Consider the following 25,711-nt stretch of genomic DNA (forward strand, 5'->3'; position numbering starts at 1 on the left):
ATATATATATATATATATATATATATATATATATATATATATATATATATATATATATATATATATATATATATATATATATATATATATATATTTCTCAAAATTTCTGTTTAAAAAAAATTATAATAATAAAAGAAATCCTTGTTTTTGTTCACAATTCATCGTGGTGACTGAAAGGGAATCGCTTTCAAGATTTTTGGGATGAGCTCAATGTATCCATAGTTGCAAGGTTGCAATTCCGATCATTCCTAGCCATTATTTATCTAGGGATTCCATGGCATTCTCGGTTCCACATTGATGAAGCTCACGTTCGGCTTGTTCGCTTCCTTCACAGCTTTAAATTCTTCCCCAAACGTGATTCTCCTGACGACATCTTTGTTTTTTGTGTCTTTGACTTTTGAAGTGAGCTGCTTAATCAATTTTTTTGGTTCCGCGACAGACATGCTCTTTGTGGCGTTCTGTATTTTGTCCTTGCGCTTGTAGTACACTATCTCCCATACCAGGGTGATCAAAGCGAGGGCCAGTCCGAAAAGTGTAGCGATGAAAACGCCACCTAAAACATGAAAAAATTACTCGTGTATTAAGTCTACCAGCCTATGACAAGTCATAAGCCCTGTGAATATGCGGTCTACCATATTTTTCTTCATCTATGTTGTTATCTAATGTTGCAGCTACCAACATCTATGTTGCAGCTATCTTCTCATTTAAATAAAATAATAAAAAAATAATATATGAAAGAGTGTATGCAAGGAATGTGACTCATTCACATATCCCTCACTCCTTTTAAGAACGTCATAAATAAAAAATCAACAATTTTCAGTTGTACATGTTTTCGGAATGCCCAGAAAATTTACTATATCCCAGTAAAAGCGACATATTTTTAACTTAATATATACCCGCTACAGGGCAGAAAGTGTTGTTTTTGCATTTTGCATAAAGGTATTGTTTAATTATTTTTTTAAATATACTAAATATTTTTAAATGGAGAAAAAAACCTTCACGTTTTACCTAAAAAAATCTGTTGCACAGTAAAAAGTTCAATTAGTGGCTTGATATTTATTTTTAATACATTGTATTATATTTTTAAACTTTAAAAACGTTTTCCTGAATAATCAAGTTTTTTGATATACGACGTTCTTGAAAGGAGTGAGCGATGTCTCAAGGTGTTAAACAGGGATGTGTAATGTCTTCACGGATATTCACATTAAAGAATGGTTTAAGAAGAATATACTTGTGTGTATATATATGATTTCGTTGTCACCTAAGCTGTCGAGTGTGATGCCTTCAGAGTCGTCGTTCTCCTCGCACGCGGTGGTCCAGTACTTGGAGGTGAGGTCGTCCAGGAAGCGGTCCTTCTGCAGCTGCAGTATGGCCCTGGACAGCTCCTCCTGCAGCCGGGAGCCTTGCTGGACCGCCACGGCGTAGGGACGCTCGCCGAACACCTCACCCACGATGGTCAGGTTGCAGTTCTTCTGCACTTGGTACCTAGAACAGTCCAGACTCTCATATTCAATTCCAATTCAATTTTCAACATATTAAAAAAAATAATATATACATAACAAACAAATATTTAAGGTCTACATATTTATATTTTTTCATTCAAACCCTTATCCGCACCCCAATGGTGCATAGGGCACTGCATCATACAAACGCAGTGTTATCTTAATCGTTAACACATGAAGGAAAGGTGATCAGCCCTCCACTTCAGGTACCAGTTCAGAGTAATATGGAATAAATACTAGAGTGAAAAAATCACTTATATTTATTGGACCTCCCTGGGAATCAAACCCGGGACCTCCAGAACGGTACCCGAGCGTGCTGACCATTACACTACGGAGGCGGACATATTTATATAAAAACATAAATTGAAAAGTCAGCAAGAAGACTCTTGTTAAAGATGTTGAAGAATTCCTTATTGAGAATAAACCAGTATCTAATAGAATAAATGTCGGGTTGTGGTCCCGTGGTTAGTGTCGTGGACTCTTATGTCAGAGTTTCTCGGTTGGAACCCACTCTACCACAATTTGTACCTATTTCTAATAATGAACCGCTTAGGCTCACAGAAAAAGTATGAAAGTGAAATATTTGTATAAATAATAAAAACACAAATATTAAACTTTTAAAAAAAAATGAGCGGGAAAACAGAGTGAGGATGATCGAAAAAGACCTCACGCTAATTTTTTGCAAAGTAATGTATATTTTTGATTTTTTGTTTTTTAAAATAAATCTTTAAAAAAAATTGTATTTTAAAACTCCTTCCTTACCTTTAGAGAACGCTTGTATTTTCAAAATCATGTATTTGTTTCTTATGTCTTATATTTTTCTGTTGAAATGCGCTCCCTCAGACGAATGTGTGGAAAATCATTGTATGACAGAGTTAAAAACGAAGATATAAAAAAGGAATGTAAGGCTGAACGAGGAATAATTGAAAAGATTAGGAAGAGTTCTTTGCGGTGGTATGGACATGTGGAGCGAATGGATAGCGAGAGAATGACTAAGAAAATATATGTGGCGAATGTGACAGGGAAACAGAATGAGGACGACCAAAAAAGACTTGGCCCGATCAGATCAATCAGAACCTAAAATCTGGCGGTGTCAAAAGTCTGCATAATCATGTATGACTAGATGTATGGATGTGAAGGAGGTAGGAGTGTATGTCAAGACAGAAGAGTGTGGCGTTCCATCCTCACTTCCTACCGGGCAACGGCGTGATGTTAGTGATAGTAGTAGTAGCGTACTCAAATTTGATGAAAGAGAACATTAGCATTGTGAATCAAAGTTCTCTTGTCACTCACTTGATTTCAGATGAATCGTGTATAAAAGCGAAGTCGGAATCAGTAGCGTCCTCCACCTTGGCGAATCCATCATCAGCTGTTGGAAGAGGCAAGGAGCTGTTGATGGCCAGGAGTATGTGGCCATACTGCTCCTTGACTGGATAGTCCCAGACTTGGTACTGCGTCTCGTCAGCACTTGCATTCAGGGTTATCTCCTTCCAGACCCTGTGGAAATAGAATAAAGTTCTTCGTCATAGGTCTGGAGTATTGTAATCTATGGAAGCGAGACCTAGATGATGAGTTGAAGAGGGGTAGAGAAGGATTAGAGGCGTTTGAAACTGAGGAAGAACTATTTATGGCCAGAAGTGTGTGGGCATACTGCTCTCTGTAGTATGATAGTCCCAGATAGGTACTTAGTGTCGTCAGCATTAGCATTCAGAGTTATCTCTTTCCAGACCCTGTGGAAATAGAAAAGGATGCTTCATCATACCCCTGGAGTATAGGACTCTATAGAAAGAAGACCAAGACGATGAGTTTAAGAAGGATAAAGAAGGATTATAAGCGTTTGGAACTGGCAAAGAATCAAAGTATGTGGACATATCGCTGACTCCTTTCAAGAAAGTCAGAAATCAAAAATCGACAATATCCAGTTGTGCATGTTTTCGGAATGCCCAGAAAATGTACTATATCCTAGGAAAAGCGGCATATTTTTAACTTAATATTTACCCGCTACAGGGCGGAAATTGTTGTTTTTGCATTTTGAAGAAAAAGTATTGTTTAATAATTTTTTTAAATATACTAAATATTTTTTAAATGTAGAAAAAACATTCAGGTTTTAGCTAAAACGATCTGTTGCACAGTAAAAATATCAATTAGTGGCTCTATATTTATTTTTAATACATTGTATTATATTTTTAAACTTTAAAAACGTTCTCCTGAAAAACCAAGTTTTTTGATTGATGACGTTCAAAGGAGTGAGCGATATGCTTCCTGGCTAGATATTGCCAGATTGGTATTGAGTTTCGTTAGCTTTGGCGTTCAGGGTTACCTCTTTCCAGACCCTGTGTAAATAGAATAGGATGCTTCATAATACGTCTGGAGTATCAAACTCTATGGAAGCAAGACCAAGATGATGAGTTGAAGAAGAACAATGAAAAATGGTTAAATCGTAATGCAATATTTCAGCAGGATTTATTCCCCTGCAAATCCACAAAAATGATACAATTTTTCACACAAAAACAACGAACTGGTGAAGAATTTTGCCAGACATAAACCTATTGAAAATCTATTGGCAATCTGTTAGAATCGGCTCTCCAAAACTAATTGCACTACGGTGGAAAAGTTCATTTTGTCCATAATTCAGGTATGGTTTTGAGATGAACAAAATGGCGTCCACCTGCCAAAACCTTTTAAAATAGATGCCAAGAAGAGTAAAATCTTTCATTGAGCCCTAATTCAATTCAATTTATTAATTTTTAATTAACATACACATAACAAACTTAAGATTTAAAGCGTAAACAACAAAAACCGAAAATAAGCAAGAATACTATTTACAACATTTTGAGTGTTTTATAACAAAAAAATAATATGAAAATAACTCCTGTAATTGGAGATAATCCAGATTTTGTGAACAAGTATTTGGACACACTCAAAATGTTGTAAATAAATTATCTGGTCAAATTATAAGCTTAAATAATAAAAATGAAAATGGTATTTTCTGGCGTTTCTCATGTGTGTGATTATAATCCAGGATTCGGACCTCACATACTAATAAGAGTTTCTGCTTAGTAAAAAGCTTCTTTACATCTCACCAATAGATGTCTCTAGTGAAGTTCTAGTGATTCAAGAACAAAGTTTCTAAATTGGTTCATATACATAGAGCTTCCAAGAATTTGAATAGTGTGGTTGTCAATAATGGGTAGAATTGGTGAATGTTACACGTGTGTAAAGTGATGACTTAAACCAGCCTATGACGGTCGTCAGCCCCGTAAATGCCCAGACTTCCATATTCTTTTTCATCTTTGATGAGATGTCAAAAAATAATATAAGAATACTATTGCTAGCGATGTAGAAGAATCCGCTAATGAGATCATATTAAATATTAATTTGTGTGATATAACTAATGAACAAAAGATTTACAAAACTTTTTACGAAAATACAACAAAATAAGTTTGTTTAAATTAATCTGTTCGATACTGTACATATATAAAAAAAACCTTTTTTGACAAAGATCTGTACCTGTATAAAGTGTCTTCAGCGTTCTTCATATTGATGAAGTACCTGTGGGCCATCCCACCCTCCACAACAGTGTAGTTAATGCGAGATTGTCTCGCTAGCTGGTCCAGTGAAGCAACCGGCGTCTAAAAATTAAAGAAAATAAGGCAAATTTGAATTTATAAATATATTTATATATATATATATACATATATATATATATATATATATATATATATATATATATATATATATATATATATATATATATATATATATATATATATATATATATTTTGTCCGCCTCCGTTGTGTAATGGTCAGCACGCTCGGCTACCGTTCTGGAGGTCCCGGGTTCGATTCCCAAGGGGGGTAAAATAAATGTAAGTGATTTTTTCACTGTCATATTTATTCAATATTACCCTGGACTGGTACCTGAAGCGGAGGGCTGATCACCTTTCCTTCATGTGTAAAACGATCAAGATAACACTGCGTTTATATGACGCAGTGCCCTATGCACCATTGGGGTGCGGATAAGGGTTTTATTATTATTATTATTTATTTTATATAAACATACATATATATATATATATATATATATATACATATATATATATATATATATATATATATATATATATATATATTCATATATATATATATATATATATATATATATATATATATATATATATATATATATATATATATATATATATATATATATATACATATATATATATATATATATATATATATATATATATATATATACATATATATATATATATATATATATATATATTCTCGCAGTATTTGGACACACTAAAAATGTAGTAAACTTTTAAGGGATGTAAGGGCATCTCGACATTTTTATAAAATACAATATAACGTCCAACTTGATTCGTACCTGCATTCTCTCTACGGTCAGGAAGGCCGCCAGGTTGGCCGTGAAGGTGGCCAGCATCAGCACGACGAACAGCCAGTAGGCAGCTACTATCGCCCTGCTGCTGAGGGCCTTGGGGGCCTCTCCCCCGCCCTGCGGCGTGAACGACGTCAGAGCGAACCAAAGTGACTCCTTCAGCGTGAATTCTCTAAAAACGCAAAATAAACCTTTTTACAACCTTCTGAGAGTATCATGCAAATACTGTTTCATAAATCTGGATTATCTTCAATGGATCATTATAATTTATTTATTGAACAGCTTATGCCTTTAGCATAATACAAATATACAGTATATATATAAAAATACACTAATGAATACACTAATAGAGAAACAAAAAGTCTTAAACATAAAATAATGATAAAATAACAAATAGTAAGCACTGGTCAATACACGTCTCCTTCACACACCATCAGCGAGCAGCGAGAGAGAGTGAAACACAACATTTACATTTATCCATTATAACATGGAGAAGAAATGCTGAGAAAGTACACACTTCAAGGTGGATAACAATATATTAAATAAATCTATACTTTCAGAAGCATTGGCTAACATGTGAAGCCGCGGAATGGGAGAGAACATGGCATAGTTTGCGTTATGTATTGTACAAATACTGGGAATACAGATTTTTGCCTAGTACCTCTTGGACGCACGCTAAGCTTTATTTGATTTAGGAGATCAGGGCTGGTAAGAATTTGATATAACAGGACCAGATCAGTAATTACCCTTCTATCACTAAGATTTATTAATTTCAGCCGCTTTATTATGCAATTATAATCTAACTCAACAATGAGTAAATGATAATAAGAATTTTACTGTCAGGTTCCACATGTCCATACCGCCGTAAAGAACTCTTTCTAATCTTTTCAATTATTCCTTCTTCAGCCTTACATTCCCTTCTTATATCTTCGTTTTTAATTCTGTCATGCAATGATTTTCCACACATTCGTCTGAGGGAGCGCATTTATTTATTTATTTATTTATTTTTATTTTTAAACTTCATGTACAGAAAATAAAAAGTACATTGGCGGGCTTATTGCTAAAAAGCAATATCTTCCAACCGACCAAAGACGGACTAGTGATATTGATCAAGACGTTTGATACCATATATAGCCGTTTGCAATCAGTGGGCAGATAGTACTTGAACATTTAAAAAAACATAAATTACAAATTGACATTTAAAAAATAAACATAAATTAACAATTTCAACGTTTCAAGCATTTCAACGGCGTTCACTCTGCTTTCATCCTTCCTTTGCCAGTTCCATGTTTCACTTCCATACATTAGTGTCAGTACCAGCACGCCGTTGTGAACCGCTAGCTCGGCTTCCATGGACATATTCTTATTTGCAATCACTCTGTTCAAAGCACCATTTATTTTATTCCCCGCATTCACTCTTCTCTCAATATCCTTATCCACTTTTCCATCCCTTGTGAACATGCTTCCTAGATATAAAAATTCTCGCACCTGTTCCAGGGATTCATTGTGTACGATAATCTTGCATTCTGTCATATCGCTCACTCCTTTCAAGAACATCATAAATCAAAAATCGTCAATTTTCAGTTTTGCATGTTTTCGGAATGCCCAGAAAATGTACTATATCCCAGAAAATGAGGCATATTTTTAACTTAATATTTCCCCGCTACAGGGCATAAAATGTTTTTTTTGCATTTTGAAGAAAAGGTATTGTTTAATTTTTTTTTTAAATAAACTAAATATTTTTCAAATGCAGAAAAAACCTTCACGTTTTACTTAAAAAGATCTGTTGCACAGTAAAAAGTTCAGTAAGTGGCTTGATATTTATTTCTAACACATTGTATTATATATTTAAACTTTAAAAACGTTCTCCTGAAAAATCAAGTTTTTTGATTTATGACGTTCTTGAAAGGAGTGAGCGATATCTTTCGATATTAAGATAAAAAAGAAAAGGTTTATTAATCTACTATTATTATAATTCTTTGAGCGATAACAACATCGTAGGTGATAATCTTTGCCAGTTTTGTGATTAAAGAAGTGCGAGTATCGCAATTTTCTAATCACCAATCATTCATGGTCACACATTGATGACATAACCGTCATCAAATGGTGATCAATCATCATTCGTTATCTCGAGATAGCTGAACGTAAATAATACACAATTTTTACATTTTCAAACGTAATTACAAATTCATTCATAACTACTATCATCTTTTGTAATCTAATCACTTCATTTTTAATCTAAAAACATTTTTTTTAGTTACTATCGCGTATCAGTCTGAACCACGCATTGCCGCAGGTCAGTGTGTTCAAATGGAATAGAAATTTACAGCATTTTGAGTGTGTCCAAATACTTGTTCACAAATCTGGATTATCTCCAATTATAGGAGTTATTTTTAATTAAACGCTAGAAAATATCATTTTAATAAAAATGAAAATTATATTTTCTGGCGTTTCTCATGTGTGTGATTATAATCCAGGATTCGGACCTCACATATCGCGCACTCCTTTCAAGAACGTCATAATTCAAAAATCGACAATTTTCAGTTGTGCATATTTTCAGAATGCCCAGAAAATTTACTATATCCCAGCAAAAGCGGCATATTTTTAACTTAATATTTACCTGCTACAGGGCAGAAAGTGTTGTTTTTGCATTTTGCAGAAAAGGTATTGTTTAATTATTTTTTTAAACATACTAAATATTTTTTAAATGGAGAAAAAACCTTCAGGTTTTACATAAAAATATTTGTTGCACAGTAAAAAGTTTAATAAGTGGCTTGATATTTATTTTTAAAACAATGTATTTTATGTTCAAACTTTAAAAACGTTCTCCTGAAAAATCAAGTTTTTTGATTTATGACGTTCTTGAAAGGAGTGAGCGATATGTACTAATAAAAGAGTTTCTGCTCAGTAAAAAGCTTCTTTACATATCACCAATAGATGTCTCTAGTGAAGTTCTAGTGATTCAAGAACAAGGTTTCTAAATTGGCTCATATAAATATATATAGAACTTCCAAGAATTTGAGTATTGTGGTTGCCAATAATGGGTAGAATTGGTGAATGTTACACGTGTGTAAAGCGATCACTTAAACCAGCCTATGACGGTCAAAAAACTAATTACGTATATTGGAAATGTGTGTTTTCTTTATGATTTCTATTTTTCAGGCGTATAAGACGCTATCTACATGGAATTTTCTAAATGAACGGAACTCCTAAAACGATAACTACTTAATTTTGACAAAGCATAAAGTTTTAAAACGATTTAATACATTATTTATCGTGTTTTTTAATAAATAAAACTAGTTTAGAATATCAGATAAAACCGTTAATTAATAAAAGAGAATATGTTGAAAAATCTTCTAAGCTCTCTCCTGTAAAGTAACAGATTTGCAGATAGAGTACTTTACGTAGGGACTGTTGAAATAAAGTAGTTATAGTAGTCACAGGACAATGTACCTGCAAGGGTAGGGATAGGCGTCTTTGTTGTTCCTGGCGCTGTACGGGGAATACTTATCCAGAATCGTGAGCAGGATTGCAGTCAGCGTTAGGGCACCCACAATACTCAACCATACTTCAGCTCTTAGTACGGTCATGAACTTGAATAGAGAAGTCTTCCTGGTCGGCTTTCTGATAACTGAAAACATAATCAGTAATATATATTTGTAACTTGGCTCCCCAGTCTACAGATTATGTATGAAGGATTACAAAACACCAATCTACATTCCCTATAACTGTGACGCACTTGCTCGCAAACCAAGTCACATCCTAAGAGGACCACTACTGGACTCCGAGAAGGTGAAGCTCCTACCACCAAGACAGGTCGTGAGCTACATGACTCACGTAGGTCTTGAGAGTAAGCTGTGATACAGAGGGAGGTCACAATAGACCTAAATGGTAGCAGAGACATAAGGGATGCAAGATCCCTTGATCCCATGATAAAAAATAAAAAAATAATGTTTTTTTAAAGAACTGGCAATAATATATGTATAATATATTTTATATATATATATGTTTATATATATATATATATATATATATATATATATATATATATATATATATATATATATATATATATATATATATATATATATATATATATATATATATATATATATATATATATATATATATATATATATATATATATATATATATATATATATATATATATATATATATATGTATATATATATATATATGACCGCTTTCAAGCATTTGATATATGTATATATATATATATATATATATATATATATATATATATATATATATATATATATATATATATATATACATATATCAAATGCTTGAAAGCGGTCAGGTAAGGAGTCAAAACAATCGGCGGGTATGTATGAGGAGATGCATGAACGTGGAAGAGGCAAAGAATGTTTGCAAAGATAGAGTGATGTGGCGTTCTATTCTCTCTCTCTTTCTCTCTCTCTCTCTCTCTCTCTCTCTCTATATATATATATATATATATATATATAAATATATATAAATCCGCACCACAATGGTACATAGGGCACTGCATCATATAAACCCAGTGTTATATTGATCGTTAACACACAACAGGAAAGGTGATCAGTCCTCCGCTTCAGGTACCAGTCCAGGGTAATATTGAATAAATATTAGAGTGAAAAAATCATTTATATTTATTTGACCACCCGCTGGGAATTGAAACCTCCAGAATGGTAGCCGAGAGTGTTGACCGTTGCACTATGGAGGCAAACAAAACTGTACCTATAAAGTAAACTGATACAAATTGGTTTAAATATTAAAGTATGTAGAAGAGTTGAACTAACCGATGGATATACCCGTCTGTTCGAAGTAAGGAGCCACGAAGTCCACAACTTCTTCCCGCTGCGCTGTCATCACAGTAGCGGCGACTGCAATGTCCGTATCCTTCAATTCATTTAATTCAATATAATAAAAAGTACAAACAAAACTTGGTTTTAAAATCCCTTTAAATATTTTATTATAACTCAATTATAATGTCTACCGGTTTCCGAGCTATCCGCTTCTTTATCAAGACTGAGTAATACTAAAACACTATCTACTTTACAAAATTCTAAATATTTTGACGGTTAGGTTAGAAATTAAAAAGGCAATCAATGATAATTTACAAGTAATAAATACACAAGTAAACAATTTTTCTAAAAGTCTGTCTCTTTTCTCTTTTCTCTTTTCTAGTCTCTTTTCTTTTCTCTTAGTCTCTTTTCTAAAATTCTGCTGAAATTATTTTTTAAATAAACAGATCTAAGAAGTTTCTTCTTTTAAACGAGCTTAAGTACTCTCTTATGGTAGAGAAAGTCCGAAAGAAGTTTTTGAGGTATCTCTACATGAGAGAGTACGGCTATTATCCTCGGCTCTACCCGACCCAGTTCCTCCAGGGTATGCTCGGCTACAGCAGTCTTAGAGACTAGAAGGAATGTGTATTTGATTACGCATATTTATCGATTGTTGCGCGGTATGATCGATAATCCTGAAATTATCCGGAGCATGGGTCTGTATGTTCCCGATAGTTACCTAAGACAGCGTCGGCATAGATTGTTTCCCATTCCTATACACAGGAGCAACCTGCCGATGGTTATGCCTGTAGGAAGAGCTACCGCTATGTTGAACAATATCACATTGGATATTGATCTGTTCCATGTGTTCGAAGGAGTTTTCCGAAGCGGGATTCTTCTACACCTTTAAGTCTTCTTGCTTACTTTTAATATATACGCCTTGAATATTGTTTTTTATGTACATATATATTATTTTTTTATTGAATAAATTGAATTGAATTGAATAAACGTAAAACTCATATATACATATTTGCTAACTTTCTTCATTTTCATCTTACTGATTTTTTGTTATCTGTGAAAATCAAATAAGTATTTGTAGATTATATTAGCTGCTACTATATATTTATTTTTCTGATTTCTTTTGTTATATATCGCTGTTTGGTAAATAATTATTCAGAAAATATTAACTATTTTAAACAATAACCATTTAAAATAACTGTTTGGAATTAAACTTAAAAATACTTACTCCACTAGCTAGATCTCCTATGAGGCCATTCCAGGAACCATTTTCAAATTTTGTGCCGAAGCCTTCTGGGTTTGGGATGACGATCTCGTAGTCAAAATTCATCACCTAAAATTATATATATATATATATATATATATATATATATATATATATATATATATATATATATATATATATATATATATATATATATATATATATATATATATATATATATATATATATCGCTCACTCCTTTCAACAACGTCATATATCAAAAAGCGTCAATTTTCAGTTGTGTATGTTTTCGGAATGCCCAGAAAATGTACTATATCCCAGCAAAAGCGGCATACTTTTTAAATTAATATTTACCCGCTACGGGGCAGAATATGTTTTTGCATTTTGAAGAAAATGTTTTGTTTTATTATTTTTTAAATTCGCTAAATATTTTTCAAATGGAGAAAAACCCTTCAGGTTTTACCTGAAAAGATCTGTTGCACAGTAAAAAGTTTAATATTTATTTTTAATACATTTTACTATATTCTTAAACATTAGAAACGAATCTCCTGAAAAATCAAGTTTTTTGATATATGACGTTGTTGAAACCTCACTCCTTTCAACAACGTCATATGTTATACATATAAAAGGTGTTTATTTTAGAGGTTTGGTTGTTTTACTGCAAATATAATTCTTTTGTTCACCAATGAGGCACATTTTTGGATGGCTATGTAAAAAGGAAATAACCCTTACATCCTTTAAACTTCACTGTTTGGTGCTTTTTATGGGCAGGTTGGGCATTGGTTTTTAAAAAAAGACACGACACTTGGTTTTAAAGTCTCTTTAACGCCTGCATCCTAACAGTGTTGCTGTACGGATGTGAGTCGTGGCACCTCACCAAAGCTCAAAGCAAGAAACTAGCAAGTTTTGAAAATAGATGCCTGAGGCGAATACTGGGTATAAAGTGGTATGACTTGGTCAGGAATGACGATGTGAGGAGAAGAACTCAACAGCCCCCCATACTGGAAGTCCTGAAGAGGAGAAGGTGGACACGGTTGGGACATGTCCTTAGAATGCCACCCGAGAGCATCAACCCCTCGTGTCTCTTCTTCCAACCCCGAGGATTCCGGCGCCCATTTACCGACTATACTCGGCGGAACTTGGAGACGCCGGACTGACCTGGGAGGAAGCCAAGGAGATGACGCGTGACAGAGTGACTTGGAGACGTCTTGTGTTGGCCAAATATGCTCCACCTTGGGAGCGAACATGGAAAGAAGAAGAAGAAGAAGAAGAAGGAATCATTGACCCATTTTTTTTCATGATTACTGACTTTTTCGTACCTCGGTTGAATGGCATTGATGTGACAGAGTTGCGATTTCAACGAGATGGCGCAACATGCCGAACGGCGGGTGTCACCAACAATTTATTGCGGGAAATTAGAATTTTTACGCCTTTATATAGAAAGATATGATGAAAGGTTATAAGACCATACATACCTCCGCTAGCTTTGCTATCAAGTCAATACAATAACCTTCGTACTTTGGTTTTCCATTAGCATCCAAAACTGGATTTCCCTGAGCGTCTAACACTTTGTACGTCCAAGGAACAGACTGAAATTCATAAAACATAAAAAATTTACAATATTTTGTTTGTGTTAGTTTGATATTAAAAGTATACACACACACACACTATGATTTAAAAAAAATAAAAATTAAAAATCATCAGCATTGACACTGGAATCAGTCATCAGATTCGGCAGTGACGGCAACTCGGGGATTATTGGACAACCCTGAGCGCCATCAGTTGTTCGGACGACAAAGCTCTCTTTAATTTACATTTAAAGTGGTAAAAACAAATTCTGTTTCAATTCTAAGTATGCAAAGATATCCTCAATAGATGTCACTATGCGTTCAATATATTTGTACATTTTAAATAATTGATTTTCTTGAGTAAAAGCCTATTTAAAACGGCGTATTTAAGCCGTAATTTTTGTATGAGCGGCACTCCGTTCACAGAAAATTATGCGTTTTAAGACGCTTAACCAGTTAAATACTCAGTACTGTTAAGAAGCGAAACATCGCGCCTCACTCAATTTATAGGCATCGCTTTGCTTTTCTCGACCTGATAACTTTTATAATTTTGCAAATAAATAATTCACTCTCATCCGCGCGTTTCCGTCTTCCTCATCATCAGTGTTCCAGTACCATTAGTCATTACACATGCGATGACAAAAATACACAATATACATGAAAGTCGTCAGCTCCGTAAACGCCCAGACTTCCATATTCTTCTTCACCTTTGATGAGATGTCAAAAAATAATATGATAATAACTCCTGTAATTGGAGTCAATCCAGATTTTGTGAACAAGTACTTGGACACACTCAAAATGTTGTAAATAAATTATCTGGCCAAATTATAAGCTTAATAATAAAAATGAAAATGGTATTTTCTGGTGTTTCTCATGTGTGTGATTATAATCCAGGATTTGGACCTCACATACTAATATAAGAGTTCTGCTTGGTAAAAAGCTTCTTTACATCTCACCAATAGATGTCTCTAGCGAAGTTCTAGTGATTCAATAAGAATGTTTCTGAATTGGTTCATACATAGAACGTCCAAGGATTTGAGTAGTGTGGTTGTCAGTAATGGGTAGAATTGGTGAATGTTACACTGTGTAAAGTGATCACTTAAACCAGTCTATGATGGCCGTCAGCCCCGTAAATGCCCAGACTTCCATATTCTTCTTCATCTTTGATGAGATGTCAAAAAATAATATAAAAATAACTCCTGTAATTGGAGTCAATCCAGATTTTGTGAACAAGTATTTGAACACACTCAAAAAAACTAACTAACTAACTAACCATCACGCCGCTTCCCCGCAGGGGTGGGCAGAGAGAATAGAACGCCGCACCACTCTGTCTTTGCAAACATTCTTCGCCTCTTCCACGTTCATGCATCTCCTCATACATACCCGCCGATTGTTACGACTCCTAACCTGACCACTTTCAAGTATTTGGCATACCTGATCGTATTGTATTGTTACCTTATCGTACAAGTATTTGGCATATCGCTCACTCCTTTCAAGAACGTCATAAATCAAAAAACTTGATTTTTCAGGAGAACGTTTTTAAAGTTTAAAAATATGAAACAATGTATTAAAAATAAATATCAAGCCACTTATTGAACTTATTACTGTGCAACATATCTTTTTAGGTAAAACCTGAAGGTTTTTTCTCCATTTGAAAAATATTTAGTGTATTTGAAAAAATAATTGACAATACCATTTCTTCAAAAAAAAAACAAACACACTTTCTGCCCTGTAGCGGGTAAATATTAAGTTAAAAATATGCCTCTTTTTCTGGGATATAGTACATTTTCTGGGCATTCCGAAAACACGCACAACAGAAAATTGACAAGTTTTTATTTATGACGTTCATGAAAGGAGTGAGCGATATCACCACACTCAAAATGTTAATCTAAAAATACACAAAATGACTTTACCGTTGTTGTTCCGACTCTGAGGAACCTTCTGGGACTTGTGATGTTAATCCCTGGTAGCACTTTCAAGTTTTCGTGAGAAAACCATCTCGCGATCCTGTTCATGCCAGCAAATCCTCCGAACAAAACCACTTGTTCCCCCCGGAAGTATATTCCCTGCCTAAAACATACGAAATTGCATATAATACATTTATTATAACAGCAGACATTTGGTTTAAACATTCGGATTATTCAAACAGGGATTTTGGATGAAAGTAGACTGTTTTATTAAAATTAAACACTTGAATATACCATAAAACAAATTTATGAGGCGAATGTAAGTGGAAAAAAGAGCAGAAGAAGACCGAGAAAAGCATGGCACGATCAGGTATGCCAAATACTTGAAAGTGGTCAGGTTAGGAGTCGTAACAATCGGCGGGTATGTATGAGGAGATGCATGAACGTGGAAGAGGCGAAGAATGTTTGCAAGGACAGAGTGGTGTGGCGCTCTATTCTCTCTGCCTACCCCTGTGATGGTTAGTTAGTTAGTTACCAATTCTACCCATTATTGGCAACCTTCTGACTAAATAACCATCACGCCGCTACCCCTGCGGGGAAGCGGCGTGATGGTTATTTAGTCAGTTAGTTACTTGATCGTATCCACAAAAAGCAGTTCATCCTGGTGAGATTTTTTCAACAGTTTGTCGAAAAATTTCCTGTGTCTGACTTTTGCTTCGGCACTCAGTTCCGGAATGGCAACCTGGCAATCATGTTTGATGAAGCGGCGTGATGGTTAGTTAGTTAGTTAGTTAGTTTGAACATACCACTTTAAAATAAAACAAAACTAAATAAAATAAAACTCATTGAAGTGTATAATTTTAATAAAATAATCATGTCATTCCACAAAGTTAATGCCGAATCAATAAATAATATGAAAGTAGACTGAATGCAGTCGAAATGCGATCTCTCAGAAGGATGTGCGACAAAACGATGTATGATAGATCGGCTGTCCAAACTTAAAACACAGTAAGGGACATTTTTTTTGTAGTACGTTTTTTTTTGCGTTTTTGGACTTGAAAAAAAAGATGTCCGTTACTGTGTTTTAAGTTTGGACAGCCTCTCGGCTGTTCAAATAATGAAATGATGATGTATGATAGATGAAGTCAAAATGCGATCTCTCAGAAGGATGTGCGGCAAAACGATATGTGATAGATGTTCGAATAGTAAAATAAGGAAGGAATGCAAAGCTGAGATAAACTTTATCGATAAAATTAATAAAGGTGTGTTGAGATGGTTTGGACATGTAGAACGAATGAGTAAGGAAAGAACGATAAAACAAATTTTTGAGGCGAATGTAATTGGGAAAAGGAGCAGAGGAAGACCAAGGAAAACTTGACACAATCAGGTATGTCAAATACTTGAAAGCGGCCGGGTCAGGAGTCGTAAAAATCGTCGGGTATGTATAAGGAGATGCATGAATGTAGAAGAGGTCAAGAATGTTTGCAAAGACAGAGAGGTGTGGCGTTCGATTCTCTCTGCCTACCGCTGCGGAGAAGCGGCGTGATGGTTAGTTAGTTAGTTATGCAATGTATTAAATATAAATAACTAGCCACTTATTGCACTTTTTACTGCGCAAGAGATATTTTTAGGTAAAACCTGAAGGTTCTTTCTCCATTTGAAAAATTTTAAGTATATTTAAAAAAATAATTAAACAATACCTTTTCTTCAAAATACAAAAACAACAATTTCTGCCCTGTAGCGGGTGAATATTAAGTTAAAAATATGCCTCTTTTGCTGGGATATATTACATTTTCTGGGCATTCCGGAAACATGCACAACTTAAAATTGACAATTTTTGATTTATGACGTTCTTGAAAGGAGTGAGCGATATGTGAACACAAATTTCAAGAGAGGCAGAGTATCACTACACGCCTATGGTGTACTGGGCAGGGAGCTCATATAGTGGAAAGTATGATCAAACACTACATACTTGATCGTATCCACAAAAAGCAGTTCATCCTGGCGAGATTTTCTCAACAGTTCGTCGAAAAATTGCCGGTGTCTGACTTTTGCTTCGGCACTCAGTTCCGGAATGGCAACCTGGCAATCATGTTTGTACAGCACTCCGGGGAGCTCTGCAGGCACCGATGCGTCAATGATAGTCTTTAGAATCTTGGTCATTATGATTGAATTCATCTAGAATAGAAGAATCACATGGTAAGACCATGTATCAAATGTTTCAACAGTGCAATACAATATATTATAACTGTATATGTAGAACAACTGAAAGAGGTTATTAATACAATTTCATATTATTTTTTGACATCTCATCAAAGATGAAGAAGAATATGGAAGTCTGGGCATTTACGGGGCTTACGACCGTCATAGGCTGGTTTAAGTGATCACTTTACACACGTGTAACATTCACCAATTCTACCCATTATTGACAACCACACTACTCAAATTCTTGGAAGTTCTATATATATGAACCAATTTAGAAAACTTGTTCATGAATCACTAGAACTTCACTAGAGACATCTATTGGTGAGATGTAAAGAAGCTTTTTACTAAGCAGAAACTCTTATATTAGTATGTGAGATCCGAATCCTGGATTATAATCACACACATGAGAAACGCCAGAAAATACCATTTTCATTTTTATTATTAAGCTTATAATTTGACCAGATAATTTATTTACAGCATTATGAGTGTGTCCAAATACTTGTTCACAAAATCTGGATTATCTCCAATTACAGGAGTTATTTTTATATTATTTTTTGACATCTCATCTTCTTCATCTTTGATGGGATGTCAAAAAATAATATGAAAATAACTCCTGTAATTGGAGATAATCCAGATTTTGTGAACAAGTATTTGGAGACACTCAAAATGTTGTAAATATAATTTCAATTACACAATAAAACATGAAGCTTGTGTGGTTCAATCATTCAACACACTGCATATGATGAGCACATGTCACTCATAAAACTATGCGATAAATATTGTCTGTGTTCCTATGTCTTATAGCTATTGTTGAAACAAAATTATAATCTAATTTGTATTTGAAGCACTAACTTTGTGATTTTCCATTTTATAATTTAAATGTTACTTTGTTTTAAAATCACTATAAATATTTAATTACAACTTAATTATAATGTCTGCCAGTTTTGAAGCTAACTGCTTCTTTATCAAGACTGATCAATACTAATCAATCAGTCTTGATAAAGAAGCTGTTAGCTTCGAAACCGGTAGACATTATAATTAAGTTATAATTAAATATTTATAATGATTTTAAAAAAGTTACATTTTAATTATAGAATTATAAAAATTTAAAGTCCTCCAATTTCACTCTAAAATAGGGACATTGTTCTTGTATTAAATAACTCAAATAAACCTTTTTGTAGTGTTAAATAACTCAAATAAACCTTTAATAAACCTTTTCTAGTGTTAAATAACTCAAATAAACCTGTAATTAACCTTTTTCTAGTGTTGAATAACTCAAATATACCTGTAATAAACCTTTTTCTAGTGTTAAATAACTCTAATAAATCTGTAATTAACCTTTTTCTAGTGTTAAATAACTCAAATAAACCTGTAATCAACCTTTTTCTAGTGTTAAATAACTCAAAAAACATTAATAAAATATTTTGTAGTGTTTAATAACTCAAATAAACCTGTAATAAACCTTTTCCCAGTGTTTAATAACTCTAATAAACCATTAATAACCCTTTTTCTAGCACTAAATAACTCAGAACTCACCTGGTTGCTGTCCAAGCCCTCCGAGCAAGGAGCAGGAACTCCCTGAAGAAGGCACGGAGTATCGAACGTGAAGCTGATGAAGCTGGTGTTCTCCTTCAGGATGGATATATCCATCGGAGACACGACCAAGTCCGTCCTGGCCAGAATCCATCGGTCGGGTAGTTTCACCAGCTTGGACTCCACACACTGAAAAAATCGTATTCAACTCAAAAAATTAACATTTTTAGCCCTTTCCACTCTGACCATTTTTTCTCATAACTGATAAGCTACTCTGATCAAAAAAACGTGACGTTTTTTTACCACTAAAATAAATATTTTTGTTCCCTAATTTTGGGACACTCTGTCTGGCAATTCGTACGACCGTGTTAATTAAGATTAACTGTATTATCTGAGATATTTTTTGGTAGAATATACTCGGGTGATAGAGAAATCAGTGATTAAAGTTATACCTGCGCCGGGCCAGACATTGTGGCCCACGGAGCTGCCTACTAGAATCATACGGGCCAGAATGCCTGGCCTACAGAGTGGTAAGAGTTAAAGCAGTTATATATTTTTTGATCCAATGGTCCAATGGTCTGTGTCATCGTGTGCACATTTATTATGTTTACCAGGCACATTATTTAGACATTTCAACATAGATGAAGAAGACCACGGAAGTTTGGGTATCAAAGTACCCAGGAATCGGTCGATATATCCATAGTTGCAAAGTTGCAATTCTGAGAATACAAAAGGCTGTGTACTCACCAATTTATAAGTGTCCAGAACGTACTAAGATATTTCTATAAAGAGACAAAGTATCCATAAATTGGTCACTATATCCGTAGTTGCCAAGTTGTAATTCTGAGAATGCAAACATATCGGAAGACTGTGTACTCACCAATTTGTAAGTGTCCTGAACGTACTGAGATGTTCCGATAAACACGAAGTACCTAGGAGTCTGTCGCTATATCCATAGTTGCCAGGCTGCAATTCTGAGAATGCAGAAGGCAGTGTACTCACCAATTTGTAGGTGTCCTGAACGTACTGAGATGTTCCGATAAGGACGAAATATCCAGGAATTGGTCTCATACTCTTCAGCTGGTTGATCCTGCTGGGTAAATCATGCAATGCTAGAATTCTTAGGACACTCTCTCCCAAAATCTTGTATAGAGCTTGCTCCATCACTAAAATAAAGCACATTATCATATTTATTATAACTGCAGACAGTTGGTAGAATTCCATATTGAATTGTTGGGTAATATATAAAAAATAAAACAAGGTTTGTTGGATTGAATTCTACATTTATTTATGTATATGTTAATACGTGACGCGTTTCGTCTTCTTAGGACATTATCAAACACTATTATAAACTATTATTAATAATAAAATAAAACCCTTATCCGCACCCCAATGGTGCATAGGGCACTGCTTCATATAAACAAAGTGTTATTTTAATCGTTTACACATGAAGGAAAGGTGATCAGCCCACTGCTTCAGGTACCAGTCCAGGGTAATATTGAATAAATATTACAGTGAAAAAATCACTTATATTTATTTGACCCCCCCCCTGGGACCTCCAGAACGGTAGCCGAGCGTGCTGACCATTACGCTACGGAGGCGGACAAACGCTATTATTAAACACTATTATTATAATTATCAAACACACGTGTTTTATAATGTCCTAAGAAGACGAAACACGTCACGTATTAACATATACATAAATAAATATATAATTCAATCCAACAAACCTTGTTTTATTTTGGATATATTACCCAATTCTCTCTCTCTTTCAAATTTTTGTTTTGTATAAATAGTCTGTTAGTCAGTTAGTTTGTATTACCATTTGCTTTTTCGAATATAAGTACGGCATCAGTGGCATTCTTGAACGTCAGAAACTGCATCAGGGGTTGGAGTATAGGTACTCCTTCTCCGATCTCGCTCTCCACCACTGGTATACCGACTCCTTCCAGCGCGTCCAGAGCTCTCTCCCAAGGTGACCAGGTCATGTCCAATACAAGAGAAGCACCCTTTGAGACTATGTCGCAAACTGGAGATGATAAAAAAACATATTGAAGGAATGAGAAAATACCCTTAGAACTACAGAGTTCAAATCGCTCACTCCTTTTAAGAACGTCATAAATCAAAAAACGTCAATTTTCAGTTTTGCATGTTTTCAGAATGCCCAGAAAATGTACTATATCCCAGCAAAAGAGGCATATTTTTAACTTAATATTTACCCGCTACAGGGCAGAAAATGTTGAAAAGGTATTGTTTAACTATTTTTTCAAATAAACTAGTTATTTTTCAAATGGAGAAAAAAACCTTCAGGTTTAACCTAAAAAGATCTGTTGATATTTATTTTAAATAAATTGTATTATATTTATTATTTATATATTAACAGGCAAGAGTCTTCGAGATAGATTGAGAAATGCCAGGATCAGGGAAATATGCGAGATCGAAGATGTCGTTAGGTGGGGAAGGCAACGAAGGAGACAATGGTATGCGCATGTGAGGAGAATGGAACCATCCAGACTCCCCCACATCACACTGTACGGCCAAACCCATGGTAGACGACTCCTGGGCAGACCACCAAAGAGATGGGCCGATAGCTAGGAATCGACGTCGCAGGAGGCTAATTCCTCTTAAAAACAGGCCGCAAGGCCTATAACAAGAAGAAGAAGAAGAAGAAGTATTATATTTTTAAACTTTAAAAACGTTCTCCTGAAAAATCTAGTTTTTTTATTTATGATGTTCTTGAAAGGGGTAAGCGATATATCTTTGTACTTCAAATCTTGTCAACCATTCAAAAAATTTCATCAAAGTTTTCTGCAATTTTCATTAAAACCATCTGTGGTTTATTCGAGAAATCATTTTTGGTTCGTGTCCAAGTCCTTGTCCACAAATCTGGAACAAGAATTTTGACACCCTCAAAAATGTTGTGAATTATTTTCATACTTACACGTTTGAAAGCTTTTCTCTTCGTCATCTCTGTCTAGAGCAATCGTGTCTCCTTCTAGTTGGAGCCAATCGGGAGATCGAGGACCTAGTTCGGCTATGGAATCCAAAAACCACTGAGAAACGTCCAGTTGAATTTTCTCCGATAGAAGCACTGAAAAACATGTAATAAATCATATACCTATACAATATTACCCTGGACTGGTACGTGAAGCAGAGGGCTGTTCACATTTCCTTCATACGTTAACAATCAAGATAACACTGTGTTTATATTTGATGCAGTGCCCTATGCACCAACGGGTGTGGATAAGGCTTTGAATGAGGGATATTCACCTGTTCATGAAAACATCTGTATTTCTTTAAACTAGTCATATTTACAATAATAATCTCAAAAGTGGCCCAAAGGTGTTAAACAGGGATGTGTAATGTCTTGATGCCTACTCGTGAGTGGATTTACTCTTTATGTTTAAAGTTACTATAATTTCATGTAATTCATGAGTGAAAATTCTAGGCAAAAACACTCGCTTAACTCTTACGATAGCATCTGTAGTTCTAAAACTAGGCATGATTACAATAATATTCTTAAAGGTGGCCTGAAGGCGTTAAACAGGGATGTGTAATGTCTTCATGGATATGTTTTATATTTAAAATTATCACTGAACTAGTCGTGTTTACATTAATTTATACAAAAGTGATGTTATATGGTATTTATTTTATTTTTTACATAGTAAAGTTGATACCAAATCAATAAAAAAAGAAATCTTTTCAAAAAACACAAATAACAAAAGCCAAGTGCGTTCTTATTGGTTTACATCAGTGTCGAGGGTCATTATTCATTTTTCTTTTTTTTTTAATTTAAAGAGAAATATTTGTGTTTGTATTATTTACACAAAAAATTCAATTTCATACTATTTCTGTGAGCCTAAGCGACTCATTATTAGAAATAGGTATCAAATTGTGGTAGAGTGGATTCCAACCGAGAAACTCTGACTCAAGAGTCCGCGACACTAACCTTCTTCAAACTTTTATCCGTACCCCAATGGTGCATAGGGCACTGCATCATACAAACGCAGTGTCACCTTGATTGTTAACACATGAAGGAAAAATGATCAGCCCTCTGTTTCAGGTACCAGGGAAATATTGAATAAACATAAGAGTGAAAAAAACACTTATATGTATTATTTAACTCCTCCTCCTGGGAATCGAACCCGGGACCTCTAGAACGGTAGCTGAGCGTGCCGACCATTACACTACGGAGGCGGACAGTGATGATTTTTATGGGACTAGAGTGGGGTACTACAAATGAGAATAGCTTTGTTTTTTCGTTTTTTTTTTTACATTAAAATATTAATTTTTAAAGCCGATTGTGAATACTCGCGTGTTACCTATACGCAGTATTGCAGACGTGGACGAAACACCCCAGAATTTATGCACAAAGAATATGTATATAAATATAAACATTATGTAATTCATTTTAAGACGTGATTAAAATGCGTCGAAATGGACTCCTCCTTGCTGAAATGTTAGTCGAAATAAAACACAGAAATATGGATTCCTTTGATGGTTTTATAAAGACGAATTATCATACATTATGTAAGTATGGATATCAGAATTGATTTGTATGTTAGACTGTAATAACAACTGGTTTAAAAAAGTACTTACTTTGAGAAAGATCCTCAAACTGTGGGACAGTTTTAATTTGATTTATTTAGGCGGATATTCGATAGCGCGCAACATATTTTTTTTACCCTCCTTTCTCGGTGCTGTGTACCTTGTACACATTGCTTCTAATAACCATAATATCTCTATACATATAATAAATACAAGGCTAAGATTTGAGGTATTCCTCCATAACATATTTACGCATTCATTTAAACAAATAATATTAATAATAATCAGAATTTATCGGACACATCGGAGGTATTATATATATAACCAGCGCGTGAAGAGTGTTCGGGAACCGCGACACTATATTCGCATCTCACTCTTGCATACTTGCGCTGTGCAAGCGTGAGGAGCTCAAAGCTCAATGTTCTCTGGCTAGCGGCAGTAGCTCTTGGGCTTCCGACAAGAGTGGACCTATGCTCGTTCCGTGAGCGTTGCCAGATGTTTTTTTTAATGTTTTCAGCAAATGAATCTAAATTATTATAATTTTTTACTTAATTTATAATTAATTAAGGGGATTAGCTATGAATGTCCGTATTTTTCCGATTTATAATCGCTAATTTTTTATTGTGTAGTGACTACCCAACACCGGGACGCGCGTTTTATTTTAGCACCGGAAAGGAAGGTCAACCCAGATAACATTTAACGTTATTTTTAGTTTCAAACACCGTTTTCATATTGAAAAAATTAACTTTTCTTCAAACTAAAAATAGGATTTTGAAGAAAAAAGGGTTATTGATATATTATTAGATTAAAATATATTATTAGATTAAAACCAATATTTTTAGCTTTTCCACTTTATTTTTATTTGACCAGCGACCGGGTTTCGTCGTTACCGACATCATCAGACTGGTGGGAGGCTATACAAATTGTTATGTTATTGGTCAATATGGTTATTGATAGGTAAGGAGTTAAAAAAACAATCATGATATTTTTTCCCTACATATTCTTTTAAAAAAAACCACACTGCCAAATGTATCCGCAATTTTTTTTGAATATATTGTTAATATTGTAATACGTTTTTTGTTTTGGAAAATATATATATACTTATATAATAAATATATTTCCTTTTCAAAATAGTATTTTTATTTCTAAGAAAAACTATTTTTTTCAATACAAAAACGGTTTTTTAATAAATAAAAATCAATTTCGTTTTGAAACTATTAAATAAATCACTCGTTTTCATACCACTTGAGTTTGTTTGACGACTAGTTTCAGAAGCTAGGCTTCCATCTTCAGGTCTAAATGTAAACTAAAACGTAATAAATAATCCCTCTCCCCCTAACTTACCCCTCTCCTTGTTTAAAGAACAGTTAATTATTTACATGTTCACCTCCGCAGTGTTATGGTTAGCACGCTCGGCTACCGTTCTGGAGGTCCCGGGTTCGATTCCCGGGGGGGGATCAAATAAATATAAGTGATTTTTTCACTGTAATATTTATTCAATATAACCCTGGATTGGTGCCTGAAGCGGAGGGCTGATCACCTTTCCTTCATGTATTAATGATCAATATAACACTGCGTTTATATAATGCAGTGCCCTATGCACCATCGGGTGCAGATAAGGGTTTAAAAAAAACCCTGGACTTTCCTTCATGTGTTAACAATCAAGATAACACTGCGTTTGTATGACGCAGTGCCCTATGCACCATTGGGGTGCGGATAAGCGTTTGAATGAATGTTTTGGTGCACCGCGAATTTTCCATGCGATTAAAAGGGCTCCCCAACAAAAAGTTCATAGTCACTGAGTTAGAGAAAAAATCGTTCGGTTATGTTTACAGAGAATATAAATATTTGATATCCTGGTGGGTCTAATCATACATCAATCTGTTCAATGGATTGTGAATTAACTAACCGTCGACGTAATAAGGCGTATTTCCACCCACCTGTTCAAATTCCCATGGTGAATATTTAAAATACAGGGAAGACTACCCTCAAAGCAACCATTTTGTGAAT

General features: G+C 34.4%; 1 protein-coding gene across 1 annotated transcript; it reads right to left on the reverse strand.

Moving 5' to 3' along the window:
* Window positions 1-263: 263 nt before the first annotated feature.
* LOC148300321 (ionotropic receptor coreceptor Ir8a-like) lies at window positions 264-23,872 on the reverse strand. Its single transcript, XM_088274941.1, has 16 exons — window positions 23,839-23,872; window positions 22,095-22,244; window positions 20,976-21,182; window positions 20,156-20,319; window positions 19,157-19,342; window positions 17,388-17,593; window positions 15,422-15,578; window positions 13,416-13,529; window positions 11,944-12,048; window positions 10,713-10,812; window positions 9,364-9,541; window positions 5,899-6,082; window positions 5,013-5,134; window positions 2,796-2,999; window positions 1,262-1,485; window positions 264-553 (listed from the first exon to the last, which is right to left on the reverse strand). The coding sequence occupies exons 1-16, from the start codon at window positions 23,870-23,872 to the stop codon at window positions 264-266; spliced, it is 2,625 nt and encodes an 874-aa protein (XP_088131067.1).
* Between the last annotated feature and the right edge of the window lie 1,839 nt (window positions 23,873-25,711).

The sequence above is a fragment of the Brachycentrus maculatus genome, unplaced genomic scaffold (assembly GCF_059751285.1).
Source record: "Brachycentrus maculatus isolate JH-2025_06_01 unplaced genomic scaffold, ASM5975128v1 h1tg000750l, whole genome shotgun sequence".
Lineage (NCBI taxonomy): Eukaryota > Metazoa > Arthropoda > Insecta > Trichoptera > Brachycentridae > Brachycentrus > Brachycentrus maculatus.